The 27,181-nt window shown below is 40.5% G+C and overlaps 2 protein-coding genes across 2 annotated transcripts; one reads left to right on the top strand and one right to left on the bottom strand.

The window, feature by feature from the left end:
* The first annotated feature begins 100 nt into the window (after positions 1-100).
* prepl (prolyl endopeptidase like) lies at positions 101-14,640 on the top strand. The gene is made up of 15 exons (XM_088351736.1): positions 101-254; positions 1,804-1,923; positions 2,001-2,067; positions 2,567-2,714; positions 2,798-2,859; positions 2,930-3,056; positions 4,840-5,056; positions 6,182-6,373; positions 6,436-6,648; positions 8,020-8,189; positions 8,259-8,475; positions 8,616-8,765; positions 9,660-9,786; positions 11,637-11,719; positions 13,381-14,640. Exons 1-15 carry the CDS (start codon positions 150-152, stop codon positions 13,456-13,458), a joined length of 2,076 nt encoding a protein of 691 aa, XP_088207862.1. The 5' UTR covers positions 101-149; the 3' UTR covers positions 13,459-14,640.
* slc3a1 (solute carrier family 3 member 1) lies at positions 13,257-27,181 on the bottom strand. Its single transcript, XM_088351737.1, has 10 exons — positions 26,757-27,181; positions 22,642-22,821; positions 22,424-22,569; positions 21,347-21,472; positions 20,429-20,548; positions 18,497-18,600; positions 17,285-17,486; positions 17,032-17,214; positions 15,611-15,736; positions 13,257-13,950 (listed from the first exon to the last, which is right to left on the bottom strand). Exons 1-10 carry the CDS (start codon positions 27,130-27,132, stop codon positions 13,519-13,521), a joined length of 1,995 nt encoding a protein of 664 aa, XP_088207863.1. The 5' UTR covers positions 27,133-27,181; the 3' UTR covers positions 13,257-13,518.

Genomic DNA, 27,181 nt, shown 5'->3' with positions numbered 1-27,181 from the left:
CGATTTCATTAAGGAAACGACCTCGGTGGTAACTCGATTTTCGATTACTCTAACCTGTTTTTACCCTACGTCATCCACAGCCGGGTATGTTTAAGGAAGAATGGCGGCTAATACACAGACTTCCAGAAGATGAATTGTGAATTCACACAATGGCTATTTTTGCTCTTCTCTGTTTAGCCCCACGGCGTGCATACTCTTGGGCATGTTTGCAGAATTATGTCGCGAAGCGTGTTTGTTGTCGTCACTACAAGAAAGTAAGTAAGGTCCAGTGTTTCCTAACTTTTTTTTCGAGACGAGGCACCCTTTTTAAATTGAATAAACGCGAGACTCATCATTTGTCGGAAATGTTTAAAAAATCGTGGCAATTTATGTTTATTTATTAAGCTTAAATTATCATTCTGCCCAAGTTGGCACTATAGCGTTTATTATCATTTGCAGTCACTGGCCCAGGGAGTATCCATCCATCCATTATCTGCACCGCTTATCCTCAGTAGGGTCGCGGAGGTGCTGGAGCCCATCCCATCTTCGGGCAGTGGGCAGGGGACACCCTGAACTGGTTGCCAGCCAGTTGCAGGGCACACGGGTACAGACAATTTGATCACTCATTCACACCTAGGGACAATTTGGACCGGCCAATTAACCTGACATGCAAGCACTGGGAGAACATGCAAACTCCACACAGGAGGTTCGATCTCATGACCTTAAAACTGCCGCCGTGCTGCCCCGCCCAGGGAATAATAGAGAATAATGACAACCAATAATACAAAAATGAGCAAAACATATCTGCCACTGGAACCAATTCTTTTACTACGTTCTAACATGGTATCTGTTTCTTTCTGTTTGAAAATAATGGAAACCCCCATGGATTTGACTTAATCTGATTCATTCATTTTACAGTGCAATCTGAAACAACTTGAAAAAAATAAGTAATAGAATTGATGCGCTTCCTTGCTTCACATCAAAAGAAGATAATTACTATATTAAAAGAAAAAACATCTGCTGTCACTTACTGATATGGATGACTGTTAGTTACCTCATAAACCTAGGCAATTTCCTGCAGTACACTCGTGCCAAAAATCTGAGTACAGCAAGTACAGCCTGGCGGTGCCCATCCCTCTCCAGGCTGTTTTTTATTCTGGGTCGGGGTTTGCTCCCCCTTATCAAACAGATAGTACTGGTTTTCATGTTTACCAGTAGCAGGAGAGGCGTCCTGGATCTGTCTCTGATACAGCACCTACAGCATCTCGTCACCGTTTTTTTTTCAGTGTGGAGCATCATCCCACAATTCGGAGATTAGACCGGAACTCCGCATTGACTGGCAGCGACATATACTAATACTAGATACTAAATAAATGGACAAACATTTTTAAATGTCATATTGTACAATACTTATGGCATGACTTGCGGCTCTCATATTTCTGTTGAAAAACAAACTTAGTCGAAAACGTGAATATTTAGCGCTTAGCTACATTGTGTCGCCTCCAGTGTTGGTGACGTTTGCATGTCTTAATAAACTCATTATATAGACTACGATCACTTTTTTGTTTTGATCATGCTAATCAATATTCCTCACATTATACACACTACGTTTGCGACAAACGTTGTGTCAGAAACGCAGCGCTGAGAAGCATAGTTCACGCAAAGGAGAGTTAGATATTTGCAGGGGAGTCAGATTTAGGCACAACACCGGTCGAAAAACACTGGTGTGGTCAAAACCTGATGCTACGTTTAAAAACTGCTATAAGACTGAAAAAGTCCCAATTGTTTATCTTTTCAATTTTTTTATTCGTTTCATGCTTTCAGGAAACAACCTTGCAGTATCTGAGTAATGATTTGAAGCGCTACAATGACTTGAAGCCTTGTTTCAAAAGTCACTTGAAGGCAATCTACGATAGGTTCTCAAATGCACCTGAGCAGTCAGTGGTAATTATTGTGGTACCCCGTTACATTTATATGTACCCCAAAAAAGTTATGGTGTGTAAATCCATCTGATGGCACAGGTGTACGGTCTGAACTATGTCTACTTTATCGAAGGAAGTGGAATCTACAGAGTGGAAAAGACTAAAAGTAAGTAAATTTAATGCATGATGCATACTAAATCTCACTAAAACCTTAAAATGATGTCATGTTACATGTAGGATGTTAACATTTTTAGGGTTGTAGCTAGTTTTTTTCACATTTTCAGGGAACAAAAGTGTTTGGACAAAGTGCGATAAGCAGGTTTACATGCGGGGTATTGAATATGATTCATATTCGTGTATTAATGAAATCTTCTGAAGAGGGTTTTTTTTAGTGTGCAGAATGTTTTGATGTTTAAGGCTCCATTCAATAAAAAAATAATCTTATTCCTTTAATCTTTATTGTAACATGGCAAGTAACTATTTTAACCAATAGTATATGGTCTTTTTCTTAGTACACTTGCAGTCACAATCCCATCTTGCTATTTATAACGGACCTATTTTTGTAGTAACGAATAAGAGATAAATTGTTAGAATATACATTTCACTCATTGACAATAACTTAAATCTGCAGAAATAAGGTAATAAAGCCAAAATTGTGTTGACAGGTAAGTCGAAACCAGAGCAAGTTCTTGACCTGGGACACAGCCCTGCAGGTGAGGAGATACAAGAGTGGACAGTGCAGAGAATTCGACTTTCACCACAGGAGAAGCATCTGGCCGCCACTCTGAAGGCTCGTGACACAGAAACGATAAGGTCAATAGTGTAGAGGAGAAATATTGACATATATGTCAATTGCTTGCTTACAAATACACGAGGACTTATGATGTATAACACAGGTGCGTGGTTGTGAAGCTCGGCCAAAGCAGCATCCTCACACTGGACAACGTCTTCAGCTTTGGTAGACCTTGAAACAGCTCAAATAATTAAAACGACGGCGGGAAACATTTAACATGACTGTGGATTGCCAGAGTGGGCCACAGATGAGGTGCTGTTCTACACCATCCAGGAAGGGTTGAAGAGCCAAAATGTATATCGCCTGGACCTCACCCACGACGGCAGAGACATGCGCTGCGTTTATGAGGAATCGGAGTCAGAGTGAGTATGTAAAAATTTAAGCCTGCCACTTTCAGTGGTGTTGCAGTTTATGAATGACATTAAGTTACTTCTGAAAAATGTCAACAGTATTTAAAAAATTTACCTATTCAATAAACCATTGTTTTTGAACCAGTGTGTCGTAAGACCTTGTCTAGGACATTGGCCGATTATATCTTTGCAAACCAACATGCCATTGATATCTCCCAGTGATCAACCAAATGACCAAACATTCATCCGTATTAGTAGTTGGCAGCAGATTACCCTTTTTATCTTTTTTTCTCTATTTTTACATACTGATTATCTCCTCATCAGGTAGTACAGGGAAATATATTTAATAAGCTATTTATAGTTTGATTATTTAGTTTGATGAAACAGTTTAAGTTTTTCCTGCAAAATATAATGAAAACAAAAATATTGCACATAATAATATAATTTGCTTATTTTACTAAAAAGAAAAACGGGGGGAAAAACTTAAAACGAATTGAAAAATGTTTTCTGGATGATAAGCTTTGCTAATTTTAAGTACTACTTTTGTTCATTTTATAGAAAAATGAGATAAGAAAATATTGTAAAATTTGAAAAACAGGTTAAAGTCCAGTGAAAACCAAAATACAGCACAATTATTAAATAAAATGAATAACCTGCCGTACAATTTGAGCTTCAGTTACCCCAGAAGATATTTAAAAAGTGGATACTGTTAATTTAGGAAACATGTTAAGTTTAAAAAAAAACAAACATTAAACTAGTTCCGGCAATTCATTGTTAAACATATTAAACTGATGGTTATAAGTTAATAGTTGAGTAAACACCCATAATAAGAAAAGAAGACACCAATGAATTATTGCCTTGCCAAGAGAACCCAACCCTAAGAAATCCCCAACTGTTCTAAAATCCCTCTCCTGAGCCCTTTCTTTTTACACAAAGGTTACAAACAGCAGATCTGCTCTAAAGGGTGTAGAAATCAAATACCAGCACCATTATTGGCCGATAGTGACAATGATGTAAGTGCATGGCAGTCAAAATAATGGACAAACATGAGGTATATCTTATGCAATCTACTTTGCAGGTGTCCAATTCTAAAACCATATTATACATATTATATGCACTGATATCTTGCTTCACAAGAAATTGCAGTTTTATATCTTGATGTTTGAAGTCTGAAATGTGGCAAAAGGTCACAAAGTTCAATGGGACCAAATAGTTTCGCAAGCCACTGGATGTCCAAACTAGGCATTTACAGTATAATAAACGCGGAACCTATTCACTTTCAGCAAGACAGACTATCGAATGTGATGATCTAGAAGTGTTGGCGACCTGTGCTTAATTGCTGTTGAGATGGAATATGAGCTTGCTCTGTCCACTCCACGCATCGGCCCGGTATTGCAGTACCTCCGGGAACGGTGCATTCGCAATGATCGCAGCAAGGCTTTAGGGCTAGGACCTTAGCTTGGCCTTTTGGCTGAGAGTAAGTGTCCCGGCTCCTAGGCTTTGTAGCGTATTATTAACTGACCGATAACGGATAATGGATAATGAATAACGAAGATAGATCAATAACCCTTAAAAACCCCAAAACCCCCATCTTTTCAAAGGGACGGCATTTAGAGATTCCTTTTGTGGCAGATGGCATTTTCACTGGTGTCACCTTTATTGCCAAAAGCTGCGTGTTGGGATTGATTTGAGCTGAATGTAAAACATTATACATCCTGTATAGGAATTCATTTCAGCATACTCATTGTATAATCAAAGCATTACCCTCTAATTTAGTGTTTATTTCCACCCTAAGTGTTTTTGTGGAGGTGTGCCTCTCTCGAGACTGCCGCTTGCTGAGCATAGTTGGCAGCAGCAGGAGCAACTCAGAAGTGTGCCTGGTGGACGTGTCTGACCCTCATCTGGAACCGCGCATGGTTCAAGCACGCCACCCCGAGTTGTTGTACCACGTGGAACACTGGCGGCGCCACTTGGTCATACTAACCAACATGGGGCCCGAAGGGGAATATCAGGTGGAGTGGGTATAAACAATCAAACAAGCGTGTTGGCCTGTGATAGGGTAAAACAAATATACGCTGTATTTTCCGGAATAAAAAGCGCACCCAAAAACCCAAATTTTGCCCCAAATTTTATGGAAAATGCCTTATATGCGGACAAAATATTTGTGCTATTATTTATCAGTCAATAAATTGTATTGCAGACCACAATTGCATATCAATGGTGGCAATGGAAAATCGAATCGGAGAGCAATGGTAATAGTACTGCATCCTGACCAACAGGCTGCTAGAGACATGGACGGTTGTTCACAGTTCCATGGAATCGATCCTGGATCCTTGTGGGAGGAGCGCCGGATCTTATTCACTAGTTCACTTTAGACAGACGAGTCATGAAAAGGCATTAGGTCTTATCTAATTATCAGACTATTATTACTCCAGACCTGTCAGAGAATTTTGGTGTACAATTTCATATACCTTTTTTTCAACTCAAACTAACCATTGAAAGTGACAAATGTTTTCAATAAGTGCGGCCATGCGTTTATTCATGTATTTCAGGAATTACCACAATGCCTTTCTCTATATTCAGTTCAGACAACTGAATTACTTCCCACAATGCCTTCCACTTCATTCAGTTCAGAATCCTCTGCGCTTTGTAAAGACTTCACGAGTCGACGATACAATACTGTAGTTGGTCCCCGACCTTTTCTTTACCACAGACCACTTTAATGGCTGGCAAGATTCTCGCGGCCCGGTTCAATAATAACATAACTAATAACTAACATTTTGTGCTGTGACTAAAAATAGTGCAATAATGAAATAAAATCGAATGCCTTTTCATGTGTTGTCTGTATCCCTTGCGGTGTAGTGGATGAAATCTGGCGCCCTCCCCGTCCCGATCAGGGTTTGACTCTTGTCCCATTCAAAGTTATTTAATTATGATCAGTGATATATTTCGACTAATGGATCGTATTAGAAATAAGGTACTTTTTCAATTTCCATGCAACCCTAACCATTTCTGTAGTTTTATTCCTATGCACCTTATAGTCCGGTGCACCTTATATATGAAAAACATTTCACTAAAGACTACTCTTTGGGGATCTGCCTTGAAATAGTGCGTATAATACATAATTCCACGTTTAGGTGATGAAAGCCCCCCTATCGGAGCCTTCGATGGCATCGTGGACTACTGTATTCACCCCAAACCCCGGCAGTGTGCTTAAAGATATGGATGTGATCGGGGACCACTGCGTATTGGTTGCAATGACCACAGACGACAAGCTTGAACTAATTGTTGTCCCACTCTGCCGGCCAACGGAAGCATACTCTCTGCAGGTAAAATAAATAAACATTTAGATCATGAGTGTTTATTGCTGCATTGATTTATGCGCTTGTAGCTGCCATCGTGGGCGTGCGTGGCAGAAACCAAGCGGCCAAACTTTGCAGACCAACACAACACGTTGGAATTCGCAATCTCATCTCCAGTCTGCCCCCCGGCATCTTACCGTCTTCGCCCCGAGGACGGCCTCCTCTTATATGTTGATGAGCCGTCTCGCTTTACAGACAACCGGGATAGTTTTACTACTGCACGGATAAAAGCCCGCAGCCAGGTACAATCACTTAATGCAACGCATTTCATAACTTTACTTGGCAATCATTGCCAGAATTTAATGAGTACACTTTAATTTTAAATATTTGAACTGTCTTTACTTCCATGTCTTTTAGTGAAGTACATTTTAGTATTCTTATTTGCATTCATGTATTAATGTTCCTCCTAATTTGTGTTTTTCAGGAGCATTTTACGGGTTAGGCAGGGTTAGGCAAAAATGTTTCAATCATTTTTAAAGGAACAGTGTACATTTAGTTCCTCCTCGTGGTAAAACTATTAATAAACACTACAACATTAGAGTAATAAGCAGAATACATGAACTATCATTAAACGAGCATTTTAAAATACTCCAATTTCGAGATTTCTTTATTCAGTTTACAAAACGGGAGCTGACATAATTGTCCTGCGTTTTGCTGCTAAGGTTACCCCCTAAAACCTTGCGAAAGGCTGTGGGGAGAAAATTGAGAAGAAAAATGAAGCCATTTGGTCACATAGTTTGTATTGTTTCTTGTCTCTGTAGCACTCTCAGTTGCATTACACAATAGAGCGTCATCTAGAGGTCAAATATTAAACAGTGTCCCTTTTAAAGTGAAGTTGTGCAGGAGAGTTGTTCTAAGCAAATATTTTGGATAAAATCTATGTAAAAATGCGTATTCTTTATAATATGGGCTATTTAAAACACCTCAAATGAATCAATATGGAAAGAACTGTTGTTTGTTGCTTGATGCAACTCCCCCTGGCCATTAGACTGTTAAATGGTCAATATAACACATAGTAAATCTAAACTGCTGCTAATCTGTACATCTGTTGGTTTTGTTTGACTTTTTGCACTACTGGCAGTTTTTTATAGCTAGCCACTCCTTGCACATCTGTTTCTCTGCACTATTGTACTTACAGCGTTATTGTTACAGTGTTATTGTTACTGTTTACCTGACTTGTTTACCCGACTGCCCTTTTTGGACATCTGGTTAGCTGCTCCTCTTGCACTATTTGCGCTACTGTAAAAAACTATACATAGCCATAATTATTTAGTATATTATTAGTACTCAATACTCCAACTCAATACAACATTTTATTTATATCTGTGCATTCAAGGAAACTGTGCGGGTCAGATGTATCGACATTTCATTCTGTATACACGTGTACTAGAATGACAATAAAGTAGATCTGAATCTGAATCTGAAAAAGTATAAATGGAGGGAACAGGAAATACATAAAAAGGCATAACCATTCTTGAATTTTTGGTAGGAAAAAGTTGTTTGTGCACAAAAGGTTTCTTTTGAGTTTCTAGCACAAATTGACATCGCAGAGGTAACATGTGAAATACGAAGTCAAATGTTTTTTGAGGTTAATGAGAATTGCATTTGTGTAGGACGGGACCATGGTGCCAGTGACGCTGTTTCATGGGGCATCATGCACAAAGGACACGCCTATGCTTGTGCATGTGTACGGAGCTTACGGCCGAGACTTGGACATGCAGTTCTGCCCGCTGAAAAGGTTTCTACTGGAGCAGGGTTGGGCTCTGGCCTACTGCCATATAAGGTACTATCCACCCACCACTCTCTCTCGTCATGCGATGGAAACGTATGTAGTGACAGACAAATTACGTAGAGGGGGAGGAGAGCGCGGGCTGTCATGGCACAGACAAGCTCGTGTTGAGGGCAAACCCAAAGGAGTGGAAGACCTTCAAGCGTGCCTGGGTCACCTTTTCTGCATTGGCGTCTCCAACCCCTCGAAGACCGTCCTCACCGCCGACAGCGCCGGGGCCGTCCCGATAGGGGCGCTGTGCAATCGGCAGTCGAACATGATGGGGGCGCTTGTGCTGCAGGTGAACTTGAGTCAAGCAAAACCTGATTTACATTCAGTTAGTTATAATATAATATAAGACATTATTTTAAATGGAAGAGAGCAACTAATGTAGAAAGCCACTACAGGAATAAACCCAAGTCAGTTTTCTCCATTTGTCAGAGTCCTTTCCTGGATGTGCTGGAAACGATGGAGGATCCCGATCTGCCTCTAACAGTGGAGGACAGGAAAGAGTGGGGTGACCCTGTTGAAAACCTGCATCACAGGCTTACCATTGCCTCCTATTGTCCGGTTCAAAACATTGTTCCTCAGGTATAGACGTTCAACTTCTGCTATTGTGATGATTTTTTTTTCGAATGTACAATTTTATTTATTTATTTATTTAAATGTTTTTAATGTATTTTGGAGCTAGATGCTTAGGGGGTTACCTGGAGACCCTTGTTTTAGAGCAGGAGCTTTCAAACTGTTCTTCTTTCTGTTACAAATTATGCAGAGTTTAAAATTATCATGTTATTACTATGTTGTTACTGTTATTACCATGTTAATCATTGGAAGCAGGATCAAATAGACTCGGTCAACCACCAAAAAATGATTTTACTAGAAAATCACAATGACACAGCACTGGTGAGCTATTTTTAGCTGTTCTAATGGGGCAACGTCAGAGACCCCTGATTTAGAGTGTATTTGAGGACTGTCTGTACATCCGATGTCCGGAATGACTATTGATGTTCACATATTGCATTGTTTTCATAGCTTGTAGGAATAATACTATTATGTTAAAGGGACATAGTGTAATATCTGACCACTAGATATTGCTCTATTGTGTAGCTCAACCAAAATTGAGTGCTACGAGGCAGAAGGAAGATAACACACTACGGAGACTCAAAGCCACCAGATTACACAATGTTTCTTGTCATTTTTTTGCCCAGTCTTTCACAAGGTTTTTGTTTTTTGGTATACCCTTAGCAGCAATATGACGGACAATCATGTCAGCTTCCTCTATTTAAGCCTCATGTTATGTAAAATAAATACAATTTTTTTTGACCTATGAGTGTTTATTAATACATGTTTGTATGATAGTTCATGTATTTTGGGGGATTATTTGTAATGTAATATTCGTATAAGGTATTAAACCCTAGGCAAAATGTGGAAGTGCTGTATGTTGCCGTTTTTAATACCTAGTACCTCCTTTCCCAACCCTCCCAGCGCTACCCGCCAATGCTGCTGACAGCATTCACTAACGACAACAGGACACCCCTGGCTGGTGTCCTCAAGTACACCGAAAAGCTTAAGAAAGCTGTGCAAACTCACTCCCGCATAGCGGCCAAAACAGGTGCGTACCTAAAGCTGCTGGACTTACTTACTGTACAGGAGTGGTGAGCCGTGCGTTTCGCAACTAGGACTTCAGTGTTGCTAATTTTTTAATCACTCCAACACTTAACCATTGTATTGCTATAAAACATTTACTGCAGCTACAGCTGTGACACATACAGAAAATAAGTATTTGAACAGCCTGTTATTTTGCTATTCTCCCACTTAGAAATCATGAAGGGGTCTGAAATTTTCATCCGTAGGTGCATTTCCACTGTCAGAGAGATCAACTAAAAAGAAAGATCCAGAAATCACAATGCATGATTTTTTTAAACGAATTATTTGTGCGATATAGCTGGGGGTTTAAATACTTATTTGCTGCTGTATCGCACAAATAAATGTGCTTTCTGGATCTTTAGTTTCAGTTTACCTCCCTCTCAGTGGACATGCACCTATGATAAAAAATTCGTACATAAAACCCTGCTCCCTTTCTTCACTTATTAGTGGACAGGTGGTAATGTAAATATGTGCTTCTCTCAACAACAAGAGAAAGAAGCTCCAAATAGTTTCCTTTGTGTTTGGATTCAACACTTTCATCGTGTCCCCCGAAAGGAGAGTTCCTGCTTACCCCACTTTGACAGTAAATCGGCAACCAGATCCATGTATTATTCTCCTTCAGCCATTGTGGGTTGACAAAACGACTATTAAATCAACAATATATTTGCTTGAGCAGCTTGCTTCAAATATAGTTTGCTAGCTCTGGCAAGGACAATCTATCACTAGCCAATCATTCTTTTTAGTCCTCTTCAAGTTTAACAGTGGTTGGCACCATCACATTAGAACACCCTAGCCAATCATAGTACGTGAAAATGCTGACCTTTTTCCTACACCAGCTAAAATGTCTTGTTTTCGCTAACTCATAATCTGATTGGTTAAAGCAAACAGCATTCTTGACATTTATTTTCTGCAACAGGGCCTCGATAATTTATTTTGAAGGGCCCTAGGTAGATTTCAGACCCTGGCAACAAGTAATAACTGAAACGTGATAGGTTAAATACTTAAATATGAAAACACACATCCTGAAGCAGTGCAACCAGGGGAAAAGCAAAGAAAGGAAGATGACAGCAAATTTGGAATTATTTAATAAGTATTCAATGACGAAACCCAATCAACATCACATGATTGAGATCATTTTTAGGTCAAAAGAGAAAGCCTTACAGGCCCTGACGACCCACCTCTGCTGTACAGTGAATACGCCCACGCATGCCCTTGTGTACTTTAATGGGACGTCAACGCTCCCATTCACGACATGTCAGACGTCCATCACACAAGTAATTGAAGTTCACGGCCGACGTAAGCGGAGGTCACCTTTCAGGCAGGCGGCCGCGCGCTTGCTAATTGCACTCATCTCCCCTCAGACCGGCTCTTCCCCTCCTCTTGCTTCTAATCGGACCCCATGGCATCGCCCGTCTTCGGTTGTTCATACGCCCACAGCGCCGCAAGAGAGGCGGGGGTTGTCCGCCTCTGCACGCATAATCTCGCCTCTCTGGAGTCTATTTGATAAAGTGCTGATGGCGCTCAGAGCGGGCGGCTGAGGCCCATTAGCATGGTAAAGAGATAGTGTATCAGAGCCAGAGATTAGACCTCACAGACTGGGAGCTGTCAAGGTCAAGACCGCGCTTGTGAAACAGCCACGACTGCCGAGATGGGGAGGCGGGCGGGGTCAAGGCACTGGGGGGAAAGATCATCAGAATTCAAAGAGAATGGATGAGAGGGCAGAAGAAAGTGAGAGGTGGATGCAGGATGAGACGGACATGTAGAAAGAACGTATTGAAATGTGCATTTTTTTTTCCCCCTTGTACTTTTTTTCAGAGCCTGAACCAAGCATAGTTGTGAATATCAAAGCTGGCGCCAATCACATTCGACCAGATGACTGGGAGTCCACGTTGGAGGAGGTAAATACCAAATAGTATGTTGAACTTTACCCAAACCTTCACGTTCCAAGAAGGCTACCACCAAAAAATGAAACTATGGTTACAACACATTAAAAATAGAATTGATCTGGTGAGTTTTTTATGTGTTCCAAAAAATTGGACCTTTAAGACCTGACATTTTTCAAAATTGGAGGGACGCTACAAATGACATCATGGCTCACAGATCCCTGCACCACCTGAGTCGTAGGGGCACCACTTCCTGTAGTGTGTCTTGGGCAAGTACAGCCTGGAAGCATCCACCCCTCCCCAGGCTGTTGTTTGGGTAGGGGTTTCCTCCCCCAAGAGATACGGATATTGTACTGGTTTACAAGTTATCCAGTACGTGACTCAGAAAAAGCACCTTCATTGTTTGGTCGCTGTTATTTTTCAGTGTAAAGCGTCAGCGCGCTACCCGGAGATGAGGTGGTTCTTGGCAACCTAAATCACTGGGGGAAACTCTTTCATTCAGAAATTTAGAGTAGGCCTGTTTTATTCATATTAATATATAATACGCATTAAATGTAAATGCTCTGCATTTATTTAGCGCTTTACAATGTGCTTCACACTTTTCCCTTTTATACACACTAGCAAACTGATAGCAGTGTCAGCCATGCAAGGCAATTAGGGGTTCAGTGTCTTCCCCAAGGACACTTCGACATATAACACGGAGGAGCCGGTAATTGAAACTGCGACCTCTTGATCCCAACAAACACACTTTGTGGCGATGAAGTTATGTTCTTTGCCTTTGTGCTGTAAACGTTAAAAGGCTTTGCGTATTTTTGTATTTTTATTCGAGTTATTCATGTATTTTAATGAATAATCAACTGGATATATAAAAATGAAATGTTAACATCAAAAATAAGAAATAATTGATTTAAAACTTTCCTTAAAGGGACAGTGTGTATTATATAGCGTCTCCTAGTTATAAAAAAGGTTCATTCAAAAAATATTTATATTGAAGACTTTGCAGAAGAACCATCATTTAAATGTGCATTTTTAAATATTCATTGGTCAAAAAAATTGCATTTATTTGACATAACATGAGCCTCACCTAGAGGGGGATGACATAATTGCCGGGTATCTTGCTGCTACGGGTACCCCAAAAAAACGTGCAAAAATGTGAATGAAAAATGGTGAGGTCGGTCACTGAGTCTCCATAGTGCTTGTGCTTTTTAACTCTCGTTTTTAATAGCACTACACAATGCAGCGACATTTAGTGATCAATGAATACACACTGTCCCTTTAAGTCGGGCAAAAGAGCCATTACAAGAAAATCAGGGTGGAAAGTAGACCAGGTTAGTAAGCCATTATTCAGAGTAACGCTAATATTGACTATTTCATCAACACAATAACTGTCAATAGGAATGGCCAAGATTCAATATTGTCTTTTGAAAATGTCAAATTCTCTTTAGGCAGAAAACTGAAAAAAATTGGCATTTCAGATGACATGTTCTCTTAAGTTTAATGGAATAATACATTACAGTAATCAATAGTGTTTTCATCAATCAGAATTGGATTATAACAAGGAAAATACTAAACACAAATCAGGTGTACTCAACCAAGATTAGGGAAGTCTGTCCTACATCTATCATGTCATATTTAGCTTATTTTTGTTGACAAACTGTCTTTCCTTCGCAACACAGGAGGCCCTCCAGCTAGCGTTTGTCTACAAGGAGTTGAACCTGCAACCTCCTCGTCCTCTGAGCAGGAGGAAGAGGTAACCTTTTTTGGGCAGAGGATGTGACCGCTTGTAGTGATTTCTTATAAAGTGAGATATAATCTTAGCATGTATAGAGAAGATCCAGGACGCTCAAATAACAGGCCTTGTCAGAGATGTAACACAAATCCGGATGGTCGGTGTTAAAGTGATGGCCAGTGGAGAACTCGATGATCAAACCTTCTCCTGGTTCGGTTGGAATGGCGGACTTGTAGACCTCTTTGCCGTCATTGGCCCGGTCAGTGCTCATCAGAACCTGCAGCTGCTCCGGCAGAACACCAACCGCCGAGAGGTCGGTGGTGGCCGACTGGCGGCCAAAATTAAGCACCAGGAGGAAAGCACTGTCCATCCCGTCTAGCTCCCGCAGGTAGGCAAAGACGTCGCCGTGAGCATGGACGTAGCAGAACCAGCCCCGTTGCAGAGGAACCGACGAAAGACGTAGCTTGCTCAAGCGGCGGTACTGAAACAGCACCGATCCTTCGTCCTGCTTCTGAACCTGGTCGAAACAGGTGGATACAGGGTTTGTACGGGTGTTTGAATTCCTTCAAAATGCTTGAATTTTGTCTTTTCAAGGTTTGAAAAGTGCTTGTAAGCACGTGAAATTGTTGCCATGTTTCTTGGCATTCTGACTCAATAGACCACGCTAAAGGTAAGAGAAGGGGACATAATCTATCGCTTATTGTAAGGGAAATTATGGTCTAGGTGTGCCTTTTATACTATATTACAATACTTATATACATTTATATTAACTCAATAATCGCGCGGTTGCGTTTTCGAGTAATTTTCCGGAGCGAGCGCCACCAGGGTCGGGAACGTAGGTTTTCCAGGCCAAAGGACCGTTGTTTCTACAGCTTTGGAAGCGCCCTATCTGTTATCAAACAAGTGCACAGAACTCCTTTCAGGACACCCATACAACCCAAGGACAAGAGCATAACTTTCCCAAAGCCGATTGAACTCTGTTTCCACAACTTGGAGGTCACCGGTAATTTTCCCTAGACTCCTATCTATGTGCAAACAATAAACCACTGTGATGTATCTTTTTTTAGGCACTCACGCCATCTGGCGACCAACATTGTGCACTGGATTTGAATGTGTGTTTGCTGCCTAAACCAATCGGAATGCGTTTACGTGCACGTGTTTTACTCTATCCTCCAATAAGAAATCTATTAAACAGTATAAAAAGTAGGCTCACGCTTCAGTCTGTGGGATTATTTCATCGCAATCCACGAACAAAATTTTGCCTTTTTTCAATGTGCTTGCTTTACTTGAATAAACGAGTTTAAATTGAATTTGAAAGTTATTTCTTGTGGACATCATTTTGAACCTGACATTCGTCCTCCATAAAGAAAAAAATAAAGCACAATGACGTGTGGATAACGTAAAAAAAAAAACGGAAAATGTAGCGAGAGAGATTCCAATCCCAAATCCGAATGTAATTACTGTATTGACATTTTAACATTTCAGGTTAGGAATTAAGATCTTACCACTAAAACACACATTCAATGAAGAAAAAACATACTACTCTGCTTAAAAATTATACCTACACTGCTCTCTGGTGGTTTTACTTTGCCATTGCATTTCTTCTTCCCTTATGATTGATGGCAGCGTTGTTATATGAAGCGTCATCACACCCTACAAGTGTAACCCAGCCAAGTTGCATTATGTTGAAGGAGAATGGTGGAGTTCATGTCAGTTTATACCAATCAATTGACAGAAAAAGCTAGTTCATTGTAGATAATATCTCAATTAAGCACAAAATATGTGCAAGCAGCAAGATCGCGACATTTTCTTTACCCATTTATTTCTGAGCAATTCAAACTACTGAGAAACAAAGCATCAATATCAAGCATTTACAAGCACTTAACTCAAAATTCAAGCATTTTTCAAACCTTAAAAGCACAGCATTAAAAGTCAAGCATTTCAACGATTTCAAGCACCTGCAGGAACCCTAGAAATTGGAAAACTGGCTTTGAAAGTCCATAAAGATGGAAAAAATGATGGTGGTCTGTGCAGCCTTTTAAGACTCTTTGTGATAAGGGCCACACAAATAAACCTGCCCTGACTTTAAACATGCTTCAATTTTGGCCACGGAAAGGATGTACGAACCACGTGGACGCTCTGTGAACACGAAATGCGTTTGGAGAGACTGTGCATACCTCCACGTTGACAATGCTGTAGTCAGGATGCAAGGGCATCCATGTCGAGTTGGTTTTGTTGTTGAAGCCGGCGTTGGTTTCAGCGCTCCACTGCATTGGAGATCGCTGAGGAGCAGCGCTGGCACTCTGCATCAAAATACTTCCATGAGTGAGATGATTTACTACAAATTACGTAGAGATTCCACAGTCGGTTACTGATATACGACTGAAATGCATCCGGAACCATTGAATGTTTTGTTGCAAAATAAAGGAACACTGTAATATTTGACCACTAGATGTCGCTGTATTGTGTATTGCATTTGAGTGCCAGAAAGAATAAGGAATAATACAAACTACAGGCTCGAAGTAACCAAACCGCACAATTTTTGTTATTTCTATGCCCAGCTTTTGTCGCTATACGTACTTAGCAACGAGTTGCCAGACAATCATGTCAGCTACCTCAGGTTACGTAGATAAAATACAATGTTCTCGACTTAAAAGTATTTTCTTTTAAATGCACTTTTATATAAAAGTTCATGACATTTTCTCATTATTAAAATCACTATTGCTTTTTTAATGAATCAAGTTTTTTTACCACAATAAATGGTAAATAATACACAATGTCCCTTTAAAAAATGCATGTTTGTATGATAGTCAAAGTATATTTTCTTATTCTTTCATTCAATATTAGTTGTTTTTTATCTCTAGGAGACTAAATAACACCTGTTCCTTAAATGTAATTTAATTATAGTATTGTAAAATTGTTGTAGAAGTATTTTTGTAGAATGTTAAATAATATACTGTATTAGGTCCCTGGTAAGTTTTTGGGTGTATTTCTGCTGTAATTTAATAGTAGAGATACAAAAGAATACTGGGGACAAAGCTAGCGCCCAAAAATATATATTTATTTATCTAATCTAAAGTACATTATAAATCACAATTTACACAGTTGTACTTTAGGCCTCTGCAAGTGTCTTTATCCAGGTTTCATGTCAAGACACCCTCAATAATGACCAACAAAACTGATAAACATATTTCGTATACAAGCAGCTCTGGAGCTTCATGCAGCTCTTTGGCGTTCCGTAGTGGCTACCGAGTGCTCTGTTAATAAACCATGGCCCCCGACAACCTCGCCCAAGTAGAATACCTGGAAACTCGGAGCTAAGCAATGTCGGGTCATTATGCTTGTTGGTATTAGTTTATCTACCATTACATACAATGTATCGTCATAATATTTTTTTCCATTTTAGTTGGGCAGGCTGAAGTCTGACGGGTCACATTGGCCTTCTGATCGTAGTATTCCCACCCCTGATTTTGAATGTTTAAGATACAGTTTTTTTTATTGACGTGTATTTTTTCACCTCATTTGTGCGAAATGGCCGCGGGCAATCCCTCTAAACGTGTGTCTGTTTTTGTTCGCAAATAAAATCCAATGACTTTACCGCGTTGTATGTGCTTGCCGGGTCCAGAATTTGAGTCTCAGTCACGTTGACGTCCTCCATGCCGATCTCCTCGCCATAGTACGTGCTTGGGGTCCCAGGAAGTGTGAGCAGGAGCATGTTGATGACCCGCGTGTAGTTCTGACCGGCCCTTGAAGCCACGCGAGCCGTGTTGTGGTTTCCCATCTGTGCCACAGAAAACAAACCGTGACCGTGTCGCGTTTAAAAACAAGAATTAGGATTATGTTCTACCCACCAGCCAGTTGGGCCAGTGTCCGGTGGGCATGTTGGCCATCCAGAGATCCACCAGATGTTTGACCCACGGGCCGCTGCTGTTCAGAGGCAAGTCCAGAAGGTATAAATTCAAAGGGAAATCGCTCTCCTTAACCAGAGGCGTCCCATAGTACATCATGGTTTTATCCACCTCGGTTCCGTCATACGACTCTGTCACCATCACCCTGGAACACAGACACAACACGTGGTGTTCAAAAATAAAATTGAATGGATATTTAACCGCGCAGTGGTTAGCGCTTGTGCGGCACAGTTCATGTCATGGGAACCTGTCGTGGGTTCAAATCCAGCTCCAGACTTTCTGTGCGGAGTTTGTATGTTCTCCCCGTGCTTGCGTGGGTTTCCTCCGGGCACTCCGGTTTCCTCCCACATTCCAAAAACATGCATTTCAGGTGAATTGGCCGGTCCAAATTGTCCCTAGGTGTGAATGAGCGAATGAGTTGTCTGTCCCCGTGTGCCCTGCGATTGGCTGGCAACCAGTTCAGGGTGTCCCCTGCCCACTGCCCGAAGATGGCTGGGATGGGCTCCAGCCCCCCCGCGACCCTAATGAGGATAAGCGGTACGGCTAATGAGATGAGAATGAGATGAGATATTTAACCTTCCATTATGAACAAAGTTCTTGCAACAACCAAAAATACTGGATGTCTTGACCTGATATTAGCTTGGTAATACTATCACTAATTCTATTGTGTAGAGCTGAGGTGTGCACCAAATTAGAATCCTTGGTCTCATAATTGCTCAGTCTTGTGAGGCAAGAGAATTGCATGCTTCACTCTGCATCCACAGACGTTTAGCACAGTAATACATTACGTACTGCTTTTAAATAAATTCATCAATAGCTAGCTTATCTTCCGTTATGAAAACGACACATGCAACAAGACAAAAAATACTGGGGCTGAGGTGTGCGTCAAATCGGAATCCTTGCGGCAAGAGAATTGTGTGCCTCACTCTGCATCTGTAGACGCGCAGCATCATAATAAGTCACATAGTATTTGTATTAATAATATAAGAAGCGAAAATTTAGGGATTTTAAAAAAAATCCCCAAAATGTGAAGTTCAATGAAAAAGTGTTAAAACAGAACAAATATAACCATTTAATATATTTCTAGTGTTATATTTCCATGATGGCGTCACTACATTTCACATATTGTGAAAATGAATCACGCGACCACTGTACCTGTATCTGCCAGGTTCTCGGCTGAAGACATCCATGTGTGCCCTCCATTCCCTCAGCAGATCATGAAGACCAAGTTGAGTGGTGGTGAAGTCATGGTGGAGGTCCTGCTCAGAAGTCATTGACTTGTGGTTAAGTAAAGGATGCAGCAGTCTGTTATAGCCACTCGTATCTTTTTTTCTATAAAACATGTCTTGATTGGACAGGGAGTGTAACACTGGAGTTTATTCCAGCTGATGTTGGAGGTTGGAAGCAAGACATGCATTAAATTAGTCACCAACCAAATGCAAAACACTAAAACAGCAATCCAATTTGGATAAGAGGGCAATGGACTCTATTCCGTATTATCAGTATTACTTGAGCTATTTTGTACAAAGACCCCCAAAGCTTCAAATATATGCTATTATAATACAAACCTTAATATTGTTTTTTGGGGGTTTTGCTTGTTACAAAAAAAGCCTCAAAAATGATATCCCATTGTTTAGAATGACGCCCAAAATATTGGGCCATTCACTTTTCAACTCCCCCAAAAATTAGGTTGTTCGAAGTACCCCAAAAAATCCTGAAGTTTTGGTCTACCATACTAAAATGTTGGTCGAACTGTACAAAGCAACCTCCAAAATTGTGTATTTTTGTTGATTGTTGATTATAGATCTAAGAACTTAGGTTGTATTTTACAGAAAAAGAAAAAATAGGTCATTTTCTTACTATTTTCGGAAAAAAAGGAACAAAATTACTTAGGTCGGATTGTAAAAAAAAAAGGTGTGCTATTGTCCAAAACGACAACCATAGCAAACAGTTAATTATATTGAAGCACCCCAAAATGTTAGGCGATTTTGTACAAAACAATTTAGAACAGGGGTGTTGGAGTAAATAAAAATTTAAGCTACCAGCCATCCTCTAATTGTTAAAACATTTTTATATGATGCATAGAGCCTAGTGAACCAACCGAAAACGACTATGTTCCAATATCCATCCATCCATTATCTGCACGGCTTATCCTCAGTACGGGTGCTGGAGCCCATCCCAGCTATCTTCTGGCAGTGGGCAGGACACCCTGAACTGGTTGCCAGCCAGTCGCAGGGCACACAGAGACAGACAACTCACTAGCTCATTCACACCTAGGGACAATTAGAACCGGCCAATTAATCTGACATGCATGTTTTTAGAGTGTGGGAGGAAACCGGCGTGCCCGGAGAAAACCCATGCAAGCACCGGGGGAACATGCAAACTTCACACAAGGGGCCAGATCTGACCTGGGGCCCTTGACTTTGACATAGTCCTATTTGATCCAAATTTTGATTTTGAGTGTTTGTTCCTAGTGGATTGATTGATTTATGAAATCTTCAACTAATCTTCTGTGACTGTTTTTAGAAACTTAAACATCCTGAGAGTGCTGACAAGTATGTGGAGAACACTTAAGTGCCGAACAGAATATTACGATGTTACCTTGTGTATAGGATTCAATAAAACAAAATTCAGACAGATGTCACCAGGTCAAAGTATGGTTGCAAATTGATTCTAGAATGATGACTGGATCTTTTAATGACACCCTTAAATGTGTGAGTGTACCTGTGCGGGAATGTGTGTACCTTCATAAAAAATAAATGATTAAAGACACCAGTTTAGGTTCTGCTGTAACAGCATTTACAACTCGAAGTGTCACATCTTAAGCTTGCATCTTTTGTGGCCATAACAAGATGTCACCATTGATAGCAGCCATCCTCTGATCAGCTGTATTATGCGACAAAAAACAGGCTAAGTGAGGTCCTTTTGTGTTTGTGCGACTGAGGAGTCATCGCACTATAGTGGACAAGAATGCAATCCCGATAGTTTTGCAGAGTCAATCCGCCCAAATGTCTCCAATCCAAAAAGAGGCGATATCTCGAAGGGCAAATGACTTAATTTTTTTTCTAATATTGTGGTAAAACTCACTAGAGGCTCATTAGGGTCCACCAGTGGTTCATCCCTCATATGTTTGGCCTCAAGCAGGTGCTTCACTGAATTCATCCCGAAACCGTCCACTCCTTTGTCCAGCCAGAATCGCATGATATCCTGCGACAAAATGACAAGAGGGGCAATTCACGCTTGCACTTTGAGCTGCTCGAATGCGAGTTATAACCATACAAACTCAAGTTAATGTGTAATTTTATTTATATCAGTAAAGACAAGTCAAGTGATTGTGCTAGGACGAGTTTTTCTGTTTTTGACAACGATCCATACAAAGATGGCACCAAATAAATTAACCTAAGTCTTGTGATTTGATTGACAAAGCAAGATTATGCTTATATTGCTTATGAATGACCCATATTTCCTGTTGACAATATCTGTGTATTATTTGTTATCCCTTGCAGCCTGGTCATCCTGGAAGGGGGATTACCTAATGTGCGGTCCCTTCTCAAGGTTTCTTCATTTTCCTCATGTTGAGGTTTTTCAGTTTTTCCTTGCCCTCATGTAGGTTTTAGATCAGGGGATGGTGTAATAATAGTGTGTAGTTTGCAATAATATGTGGTCTGTGCAGCCCTTTGAAACTCCATGTGATTAAAGGCATCACAAATAAACATCAACTTGACTTGACTAGAGAATTGCATGCATCATTCTGCAGATGCACAGCACAGTAATACACTCAAAATGCACATAAATAGACAATTCCCCTTTATTAAAAAAAAAAAAGTCCATGCAACGAGAAAGAAATTACTCCATGGCTAGAGGTTACCCTTATCTTCCAAAGACACTTAAATAAATGGATCAAGAAGTTCTCAGACTTCCGAAAGAGCTTGCCCATGAGCTAATGTTTTGAGCAAGGTTTTCTAGTGAAATCTCACATATAGACGAGCGCCGCTGCTATCTTACAAGCATTTCCTGGCGAACGTTCGGGTTGCGTAGGTTCAAGTCCGGTTGCTCTTTGAGGAATTGGTGCAGGTAACATTGCCCTCGGGCCTCATCGTACGTCCATGCGGAGTTTCCATAAACGCTCACCTGAAGGAAAGGGAGGAAAAGATTTAAAAAAGAGCGGACATCTCGTCAAATATTCTGATTACCGTAAATTACGGACTAAAAAACGCTACTTTTTTGTTACGTTTTTATATTGTGGCTTTAAATATGTCGCAGATTATGATTTATTTTTTATTTTATTTTTTTGTGGCGGCACAGAGGAAAGCAGCAAGCTGCTCTTTTCTAAAACGTATGCGATTTAAAAACAAACACCACAGTGACGTCAGATTTAATTTCTCATACAATAATTATTCATATAAAATAAAACAGGAGGTTTGACAGTCCTTTTTTAAAATTTTGATAAAGTCCTCATGATATTTTAAATTTTTCCCCCACAAGTCCTCAGTTAATACAATTGAATTGAACAGCAGGAGACTACTCCATAGCATATGAATAACCTACTCTTCTCGTCGGCTGAAAAATATTCTGTGTAATATAGTGTAATAATCTGTGAAGCCCTTTGAGACTCTTCGTGATTTAGGGCTATACAAATAAAGATGACTTGACTTGACTTGACTTATTCATCAAATCACTAATGTCAGGTTACTGAGGATTCCTTTAATCTTTAAGGAACAATAACAAGCGAATGCAGGTAACCACCAATTACAACAGCACAAAAATCATGTCTGGGTTGCAATATGGCACTATTCTCAACCGTATGGCTGCCCTGGGGCTGGTGTCTGGAAATAAAGGGCTTGCAAAACATTTTATTTGATGCAGGCCTCATTCGCGGGGGATTCTCAGCGCAGTGGTAAATATGTGCTAAGAAATGGATGTGAACGAGTCCGTTTTCATGGCGGTTTAGCACAGCGGCTTTAAATTCGGTACGAAGACAAAATTGAGTTTCGTTCTTAAACTAAAGCGAGCTGCTTTTCAGACGATGCGCTCTGTAGTCCAGAATTTATGGTGATATTGCATTGGTTAACTCAAAGATACCCAGTTATTGGGCTTGGGTTCTGTCGGGCTGCAATCAGCCCAGACGTAGTAGTCATCGTAGTGCGGATCTCTGGCGCGACTCAGGTTGAACCAGCGGTGCTTGTCGCTGGTGTGGTTGGGAATGAAGTCCATGATGAGCTTCAAACCTAGTGAAAGTGGGATCGGTCACATGATGCAAAACGTTCCCGACACGGTTTTGTTCTGGTTAAGGCATTCACCTAATTTGTGCATCTCAGCCAAGAGGTCCTCAAAGTCCTGCATGGTCCCGAAAAGCGGGTCGACGGCCCGGAAATCCTGAACGTCGTAGCCCGAGTCCTTCATGGGAGAGCGGTAGAAGGGACTGATCCAAACAGACTTGATGTTCAGGTAGTCGAAATGGTCCAGTTTTTCCTGAATGCCTTCACACAAATGATGCATGTCAGCATTTACAGTATATATTTGCAAAAATTCTTTGGTCGTGAAGGGACAGTGTGTTTTACTTTGCGCTTCCTAGAGGTAAAAAGTAAAAACTTAATTAAAAAAGACTATAGATTTCAATTATAGGCAAAAAAAATACTTATTACTTATCATACTAACATGTATTGTTTTTTTTTTTGTTACATGAGCATCACCTAAAACAGTGCTTTTCAATTATATTCTGTGACGCCCCCTCAGAAGAAGAAATCCTATCACACCCGCTTCCAAGATCGATCTTTTTTTTTAAGTGATTACATAATAATATTAGGGGGACAAAGGTTTCTCAACATTGATGGTAACAAATCACCTCCATCCATGCCAAGTCTATGCCCTTCGGCACATATCTGGAGAAAACTCAGCGTGATTGGGTTGTAAAATCTTACCGTTCCTGTACAGTTCGCCTAAAATCGCAATCCAAGACCCAAAGTAAATTGAATGCTGTTCTTGAACCGAAGTTGGACGGTAAGAAGGTTTGTCCCAAAGTGAATTAATTGCTGCGAGTGCGACCAACAATGAGAAGTTAGTACACACAGAAACAGAAGGTTTTCACTCTCGCTTGCAGGTAAGTGTAGCATGGGCGTCTTAGCTGGAAAACAGGTGAGCTAGCTTGAATGAATCACGGATTGCATGGCCCACGTTATTTTACGCTCTGATTTGAATGCGCCCCCGGAAAATGGCATAAAATTATGTTTATATTTTCGTTGGTTCACCAACATGTCAATCCTCATTTGATTCGGTTTCTCCTACAAGCCCTAGCAAAAAGTATGAAATCATCAGTCTTGGGAAAGCCCTCACTCAGACATTTTATTCCGTAGAAAAAACTCAGATCCCGAACATGAAACTATCGTGAGAGGTTGGAAGCAAGGCATGCAACATTGGCATTAAGAAACAATAAAACACATTGCAATGGTCAGTCAATGTTACCTTTATAGAGCAAGTGCAGGGAAATAAATATAGAATCACTACCTTCTGAGGAAAAAAATAATGGAATCATGAAAAACAGACAAAGAAATAACAACCAAAACATATCATTCATATTTAGTTCCACCACCTTTGGCTTTTATGATAACTTGCAGTCTATGAGGCATGGACTTGAGTGACAAACGGTATCCTTCACCAATCTGGTTCCAACTCTTTTTGACTGCAGTTGCCAGATCATCTTTGCAGGTCGGAGCCTTGCTGTTGAATTTTTTTTTTTTTTCAATTTCCACCACAGGTTTTCAATTGGGTTGAGATCTAGGCTATTTGCAGGCCATGACATTGACTGGATGCGTCTTTCTCCAAGGAATGCTTTCACAGTTTTTGCTCTGTGGCATGATGCATTGTCATCTTAGAAAATGAGCTAATCACCCCCAAACATTTTTTAAATTGAATGAATAAAAAAACTGTCCAAAATATTCCCATATCATTAAGGACTGTGGGAATGTTGATGTTTTCTTGCGGCAGTCATACATGTAAATCTCACCGGAACGACACCAAACAAAAGTTCCAGCATCATCACCTTGTCCAATGCAGATTTGAGACTCGTCACTGAAGATAACCTTCATCCAGTCATCCACAATCCATGATTGCTTCTCCTTTGTCCATTGCAGTCTTGTTCTTTTATGCTTAAGCGTCAACGCTGGTTTCCTTTAAGCTTTCCTAGATGAAAATTCAATTTCCTTTAGGCAATTTTGCACAGTTCTGTCACATCCAGCTTCCTTTCATATCCTTTCCATATGTCTTGTTGTGCATTTCCTGTTTTCAAGACATATGGCCTTTCGTTCTTTGACTTGACCCCTACATGTCTTCCTTGGCCTACCAGTATACTTGCCTTTAACAACCTTCCCAGCTGTTCGCACTTGGTCCAAATCCTCAATACAGCTGACTGTGAACAGCCCACATCTTTGGCAACCATAAGAGTAGTTACCTTCTTCAAGAAGTTTGACGATCATGTCTTTGGTCTCAAGAGACATTTCTCCTGATAGAGCCATGATTCTTGCCTCTTAATCCAGGAGCCGTCCAAGGTGTGACAACTGCACATTTTTTAACCGCTGATTAAAAAGAAAATGTAATCTAAGTCAGGTATCCAATTAGGGAAAGGAAATTGACTGGGTGTGTCCTTATTTTCTCAAAATTTACTGATTCCATTTTTTTCACGCTGAATTGAGTGATACCATATTTATTTGCCTGCACTTGCTCTATAAAAGTAACATTGACAGACCATTGCAATGTTTTTTTTTTTAATTTCTTTTAGTGTTTTTGAATGCCAATCTGTTGCACTTTGAAATTACATTACGTTTGTTTCATGTTTGTGATCTTAGTTTTTTCAACAGATTAAAATGTCTGAGTGAGGGCTTGCCCAAGACTGGTGATTCCCACATTTCAATAAGCACCGTCCAACGAAGCAGACACGCTTTTAGGCGGGTTTCTGTTTATCGGTCTTATCATGTTTTGAAGGAAATATTTTACACGGTTGGATTCACTGGACTCTTGCGGATGTAAGGGGGCCATGGTTGCGTGCTTTCAGTGAATTTGATGGTTGCAAAAGGACGTCTTGGGTGAGTTACGCCATCTTCACAGTTTTCGGATATCTTGTTTCAGACTGATAGTGATGTTTTTCTGATGAGTATCTAAGATGGTTATATCTTGAATCACAAGAGTTTCAGCTTTCAAAAGGTATATGGCATGACGTATTTCAGTAACTGGTGACATTGTACAACTAGTATTTGTTTAGCAAAAGTCTAGCAAGCCGTCGGAACATTAGGGGTTGAGTGACACCTCAATTTATTTGGCTCAGTGCTGTTCGCTGTCAACATTCTTAACATAGCAAGCACATCGGTCTTTGCTCATCTTCCTCGAAGGTTGCTGCCTCTGTTTCCGCTTACATGTTAATTATTTATTTCATGGGGTCACTTTAGGGCCTGCTACACTTCATACTCAATGTTTATACTCTATGCCTAATGCACTGCATGGAGGCTAAATGTAAACAAGACACTCTACCACTGTGAACACCACATCCCCCTAGTGTGGTGGAGGTGCAACTTCACTTTATTCTGGGAATTTTTTTTAAAAAGTTCCCGTAAGCCACTTAACCGAGCCTCGCGACCCCTTAATTGGGGCCTGCCTTACTTTTTGAAGGTCACTGACCTAAGGGGAGCTGACATATTTGTCTGAAATTTTGCTGCTATTGGTACTCCAAAAATTGCTTTAGAGGAAATCATTTTTGTTTTGTTTTTTAATTTTGAGTGTTTCAAAACCAATTTGATCAAATGTTTTTGAAAATTAAAAAATTAAACATCAGGACAACACCCCTACGAATTGTTGGAAAGCAAGTCCAGCCTACTGGACCGGCTACGTAACAGCACAAGCCACCCCGGCCGAGCCTGTATTCCACCAACATTAGATCCAGTACACATGAAATGGATGGCTGGAGCTACAAGTTTGGGAAACCATTTCATTAATCATCACAAAAACCTGGCTCATTCCTAGGATCCACAAAGCTAGTGTGCAGCTAGCCAGCAGCTCCCTACATTGCTCTTTGCACTGAAAAGAGAACCCTTCCAATTCTGTTGTATAGTACGATTATATAATTACAAAAAAAAGACCATTAATTTATTTTAAAAGTGGCTTTTAGCTTCAAAAGGTTGGTGAACCCTGGCCTACATTCTTTTTCCCTCATGTATTGCTGTGGTATTTGATTCCGGACTGTATCCGTAGAAAGAAAAAATAAAAATGATTTTTATAACCCAATGTAGCCTGCAAATCAAGCATTTTGCCAACCCCTGCACTACACTATACAGCATAATCTAGTGGTCAAATAATATACACTATTCTTTTAAAGTAAAAATGCGAATTTTTCATTTCACCGCTTTGATTACCTACAACGCCAACTGACCTTTAAGGTCTCCCACTCCATCTCCATCCGAGTCTTTGAATGAGCAAGGGTAAACCTTATAGATGGGGGACACCTGCCACCAGCTGAGACAGCTGGGTGAAAATGCCACCACACTGATGGTGAGGGCCAACAGAGTCAGCGTGCAGACCACAATCAGCCAGAAAAGGATCTCCCGCGGGACTCGGTAGCATGCCTTCGACGAGTAAAGTAGGAGAACCTCTTTGGGCATGCCGGCATATGGCTTGATTTGCGTGTACTCCTCATCAGGGGAATCCACCAGCTTCGCTTCCGGCTGCACAGAAACAGCGGTGATGTCCTCCAAAGGCTTGCGGTCTTCCTCATCCTGGAAAGTCGAATTTACGTTGCCTAGCTCCATGTCCTTGATAACTTTACTTTGAATGCACAAGCAGTCTTGAGTGTCTCTT

Source organism: Urocampus carinirostris, chromosome 13 (genome assembly GCF_059441175.1).
Source record: "Urocampus carinirostris isolate Australia breed hairy pipefish chromosome 13, RoL_Ucar_1.0, whole genome shotgun sequence".
Classification (NCBI taxonomy): domain Eukaryota; kingdom Metazoa; phylum Chordata; class Actinopteri; order Syngnathiformes; family Syngnathidae; genus Urocampus; species Urocampus carinirostris.
This window is presented reverse-complemented; position numbering and strand designations above follow the sequence as displayed.

Excerpts from the sequence above, each read along its gene's own strand:
- prepl (XM_088351736.1), top strand. The coding sequence starts at position 150 with ATGGCTATTTTTGCTCTTCTCTGTTTAGCCCCACGGCGTGCATACTCT. Across the intron at positions 5,057-6,181 it reads GGCCCGAAGGGGAATATCAG|GTGATGAAAGCCCCCCTATC; the intron begins GTGGAGTGGGTA and ends TTCCACGTTTAG. Across the intron at positions 8,766-9,659 it reads TTCAAAACATTGTTCCTCAG|CGCTACCCGCCAATGCTGCT; the intron begins GTATAGACGTTC and ends CAACCCTCCCAG.
- slc3a1 (XM_088351737.1), bottom strand. The coding sequence starts at position 27,132 with ATGGAGCTAGGCAACGTAAATTCGACTTTCCAGGATGAGGAAGACCGC. Across the intron at positions 22,570-22,641 it reads GGCTGAGATGCACAAATTAG|GTTTGAAGCTCATCATGGAC; the intron begins GTGAATGCCTTA and ends CACTTTCACTAG. Across the intron at positions 17,487-18,496 it reads CGAGAACCTGGCAGATACAG|GGTGATGGTGACAGAGTCGT; the intron begins GTACAGTGGTCG and ends TCTGTGTTCCAG.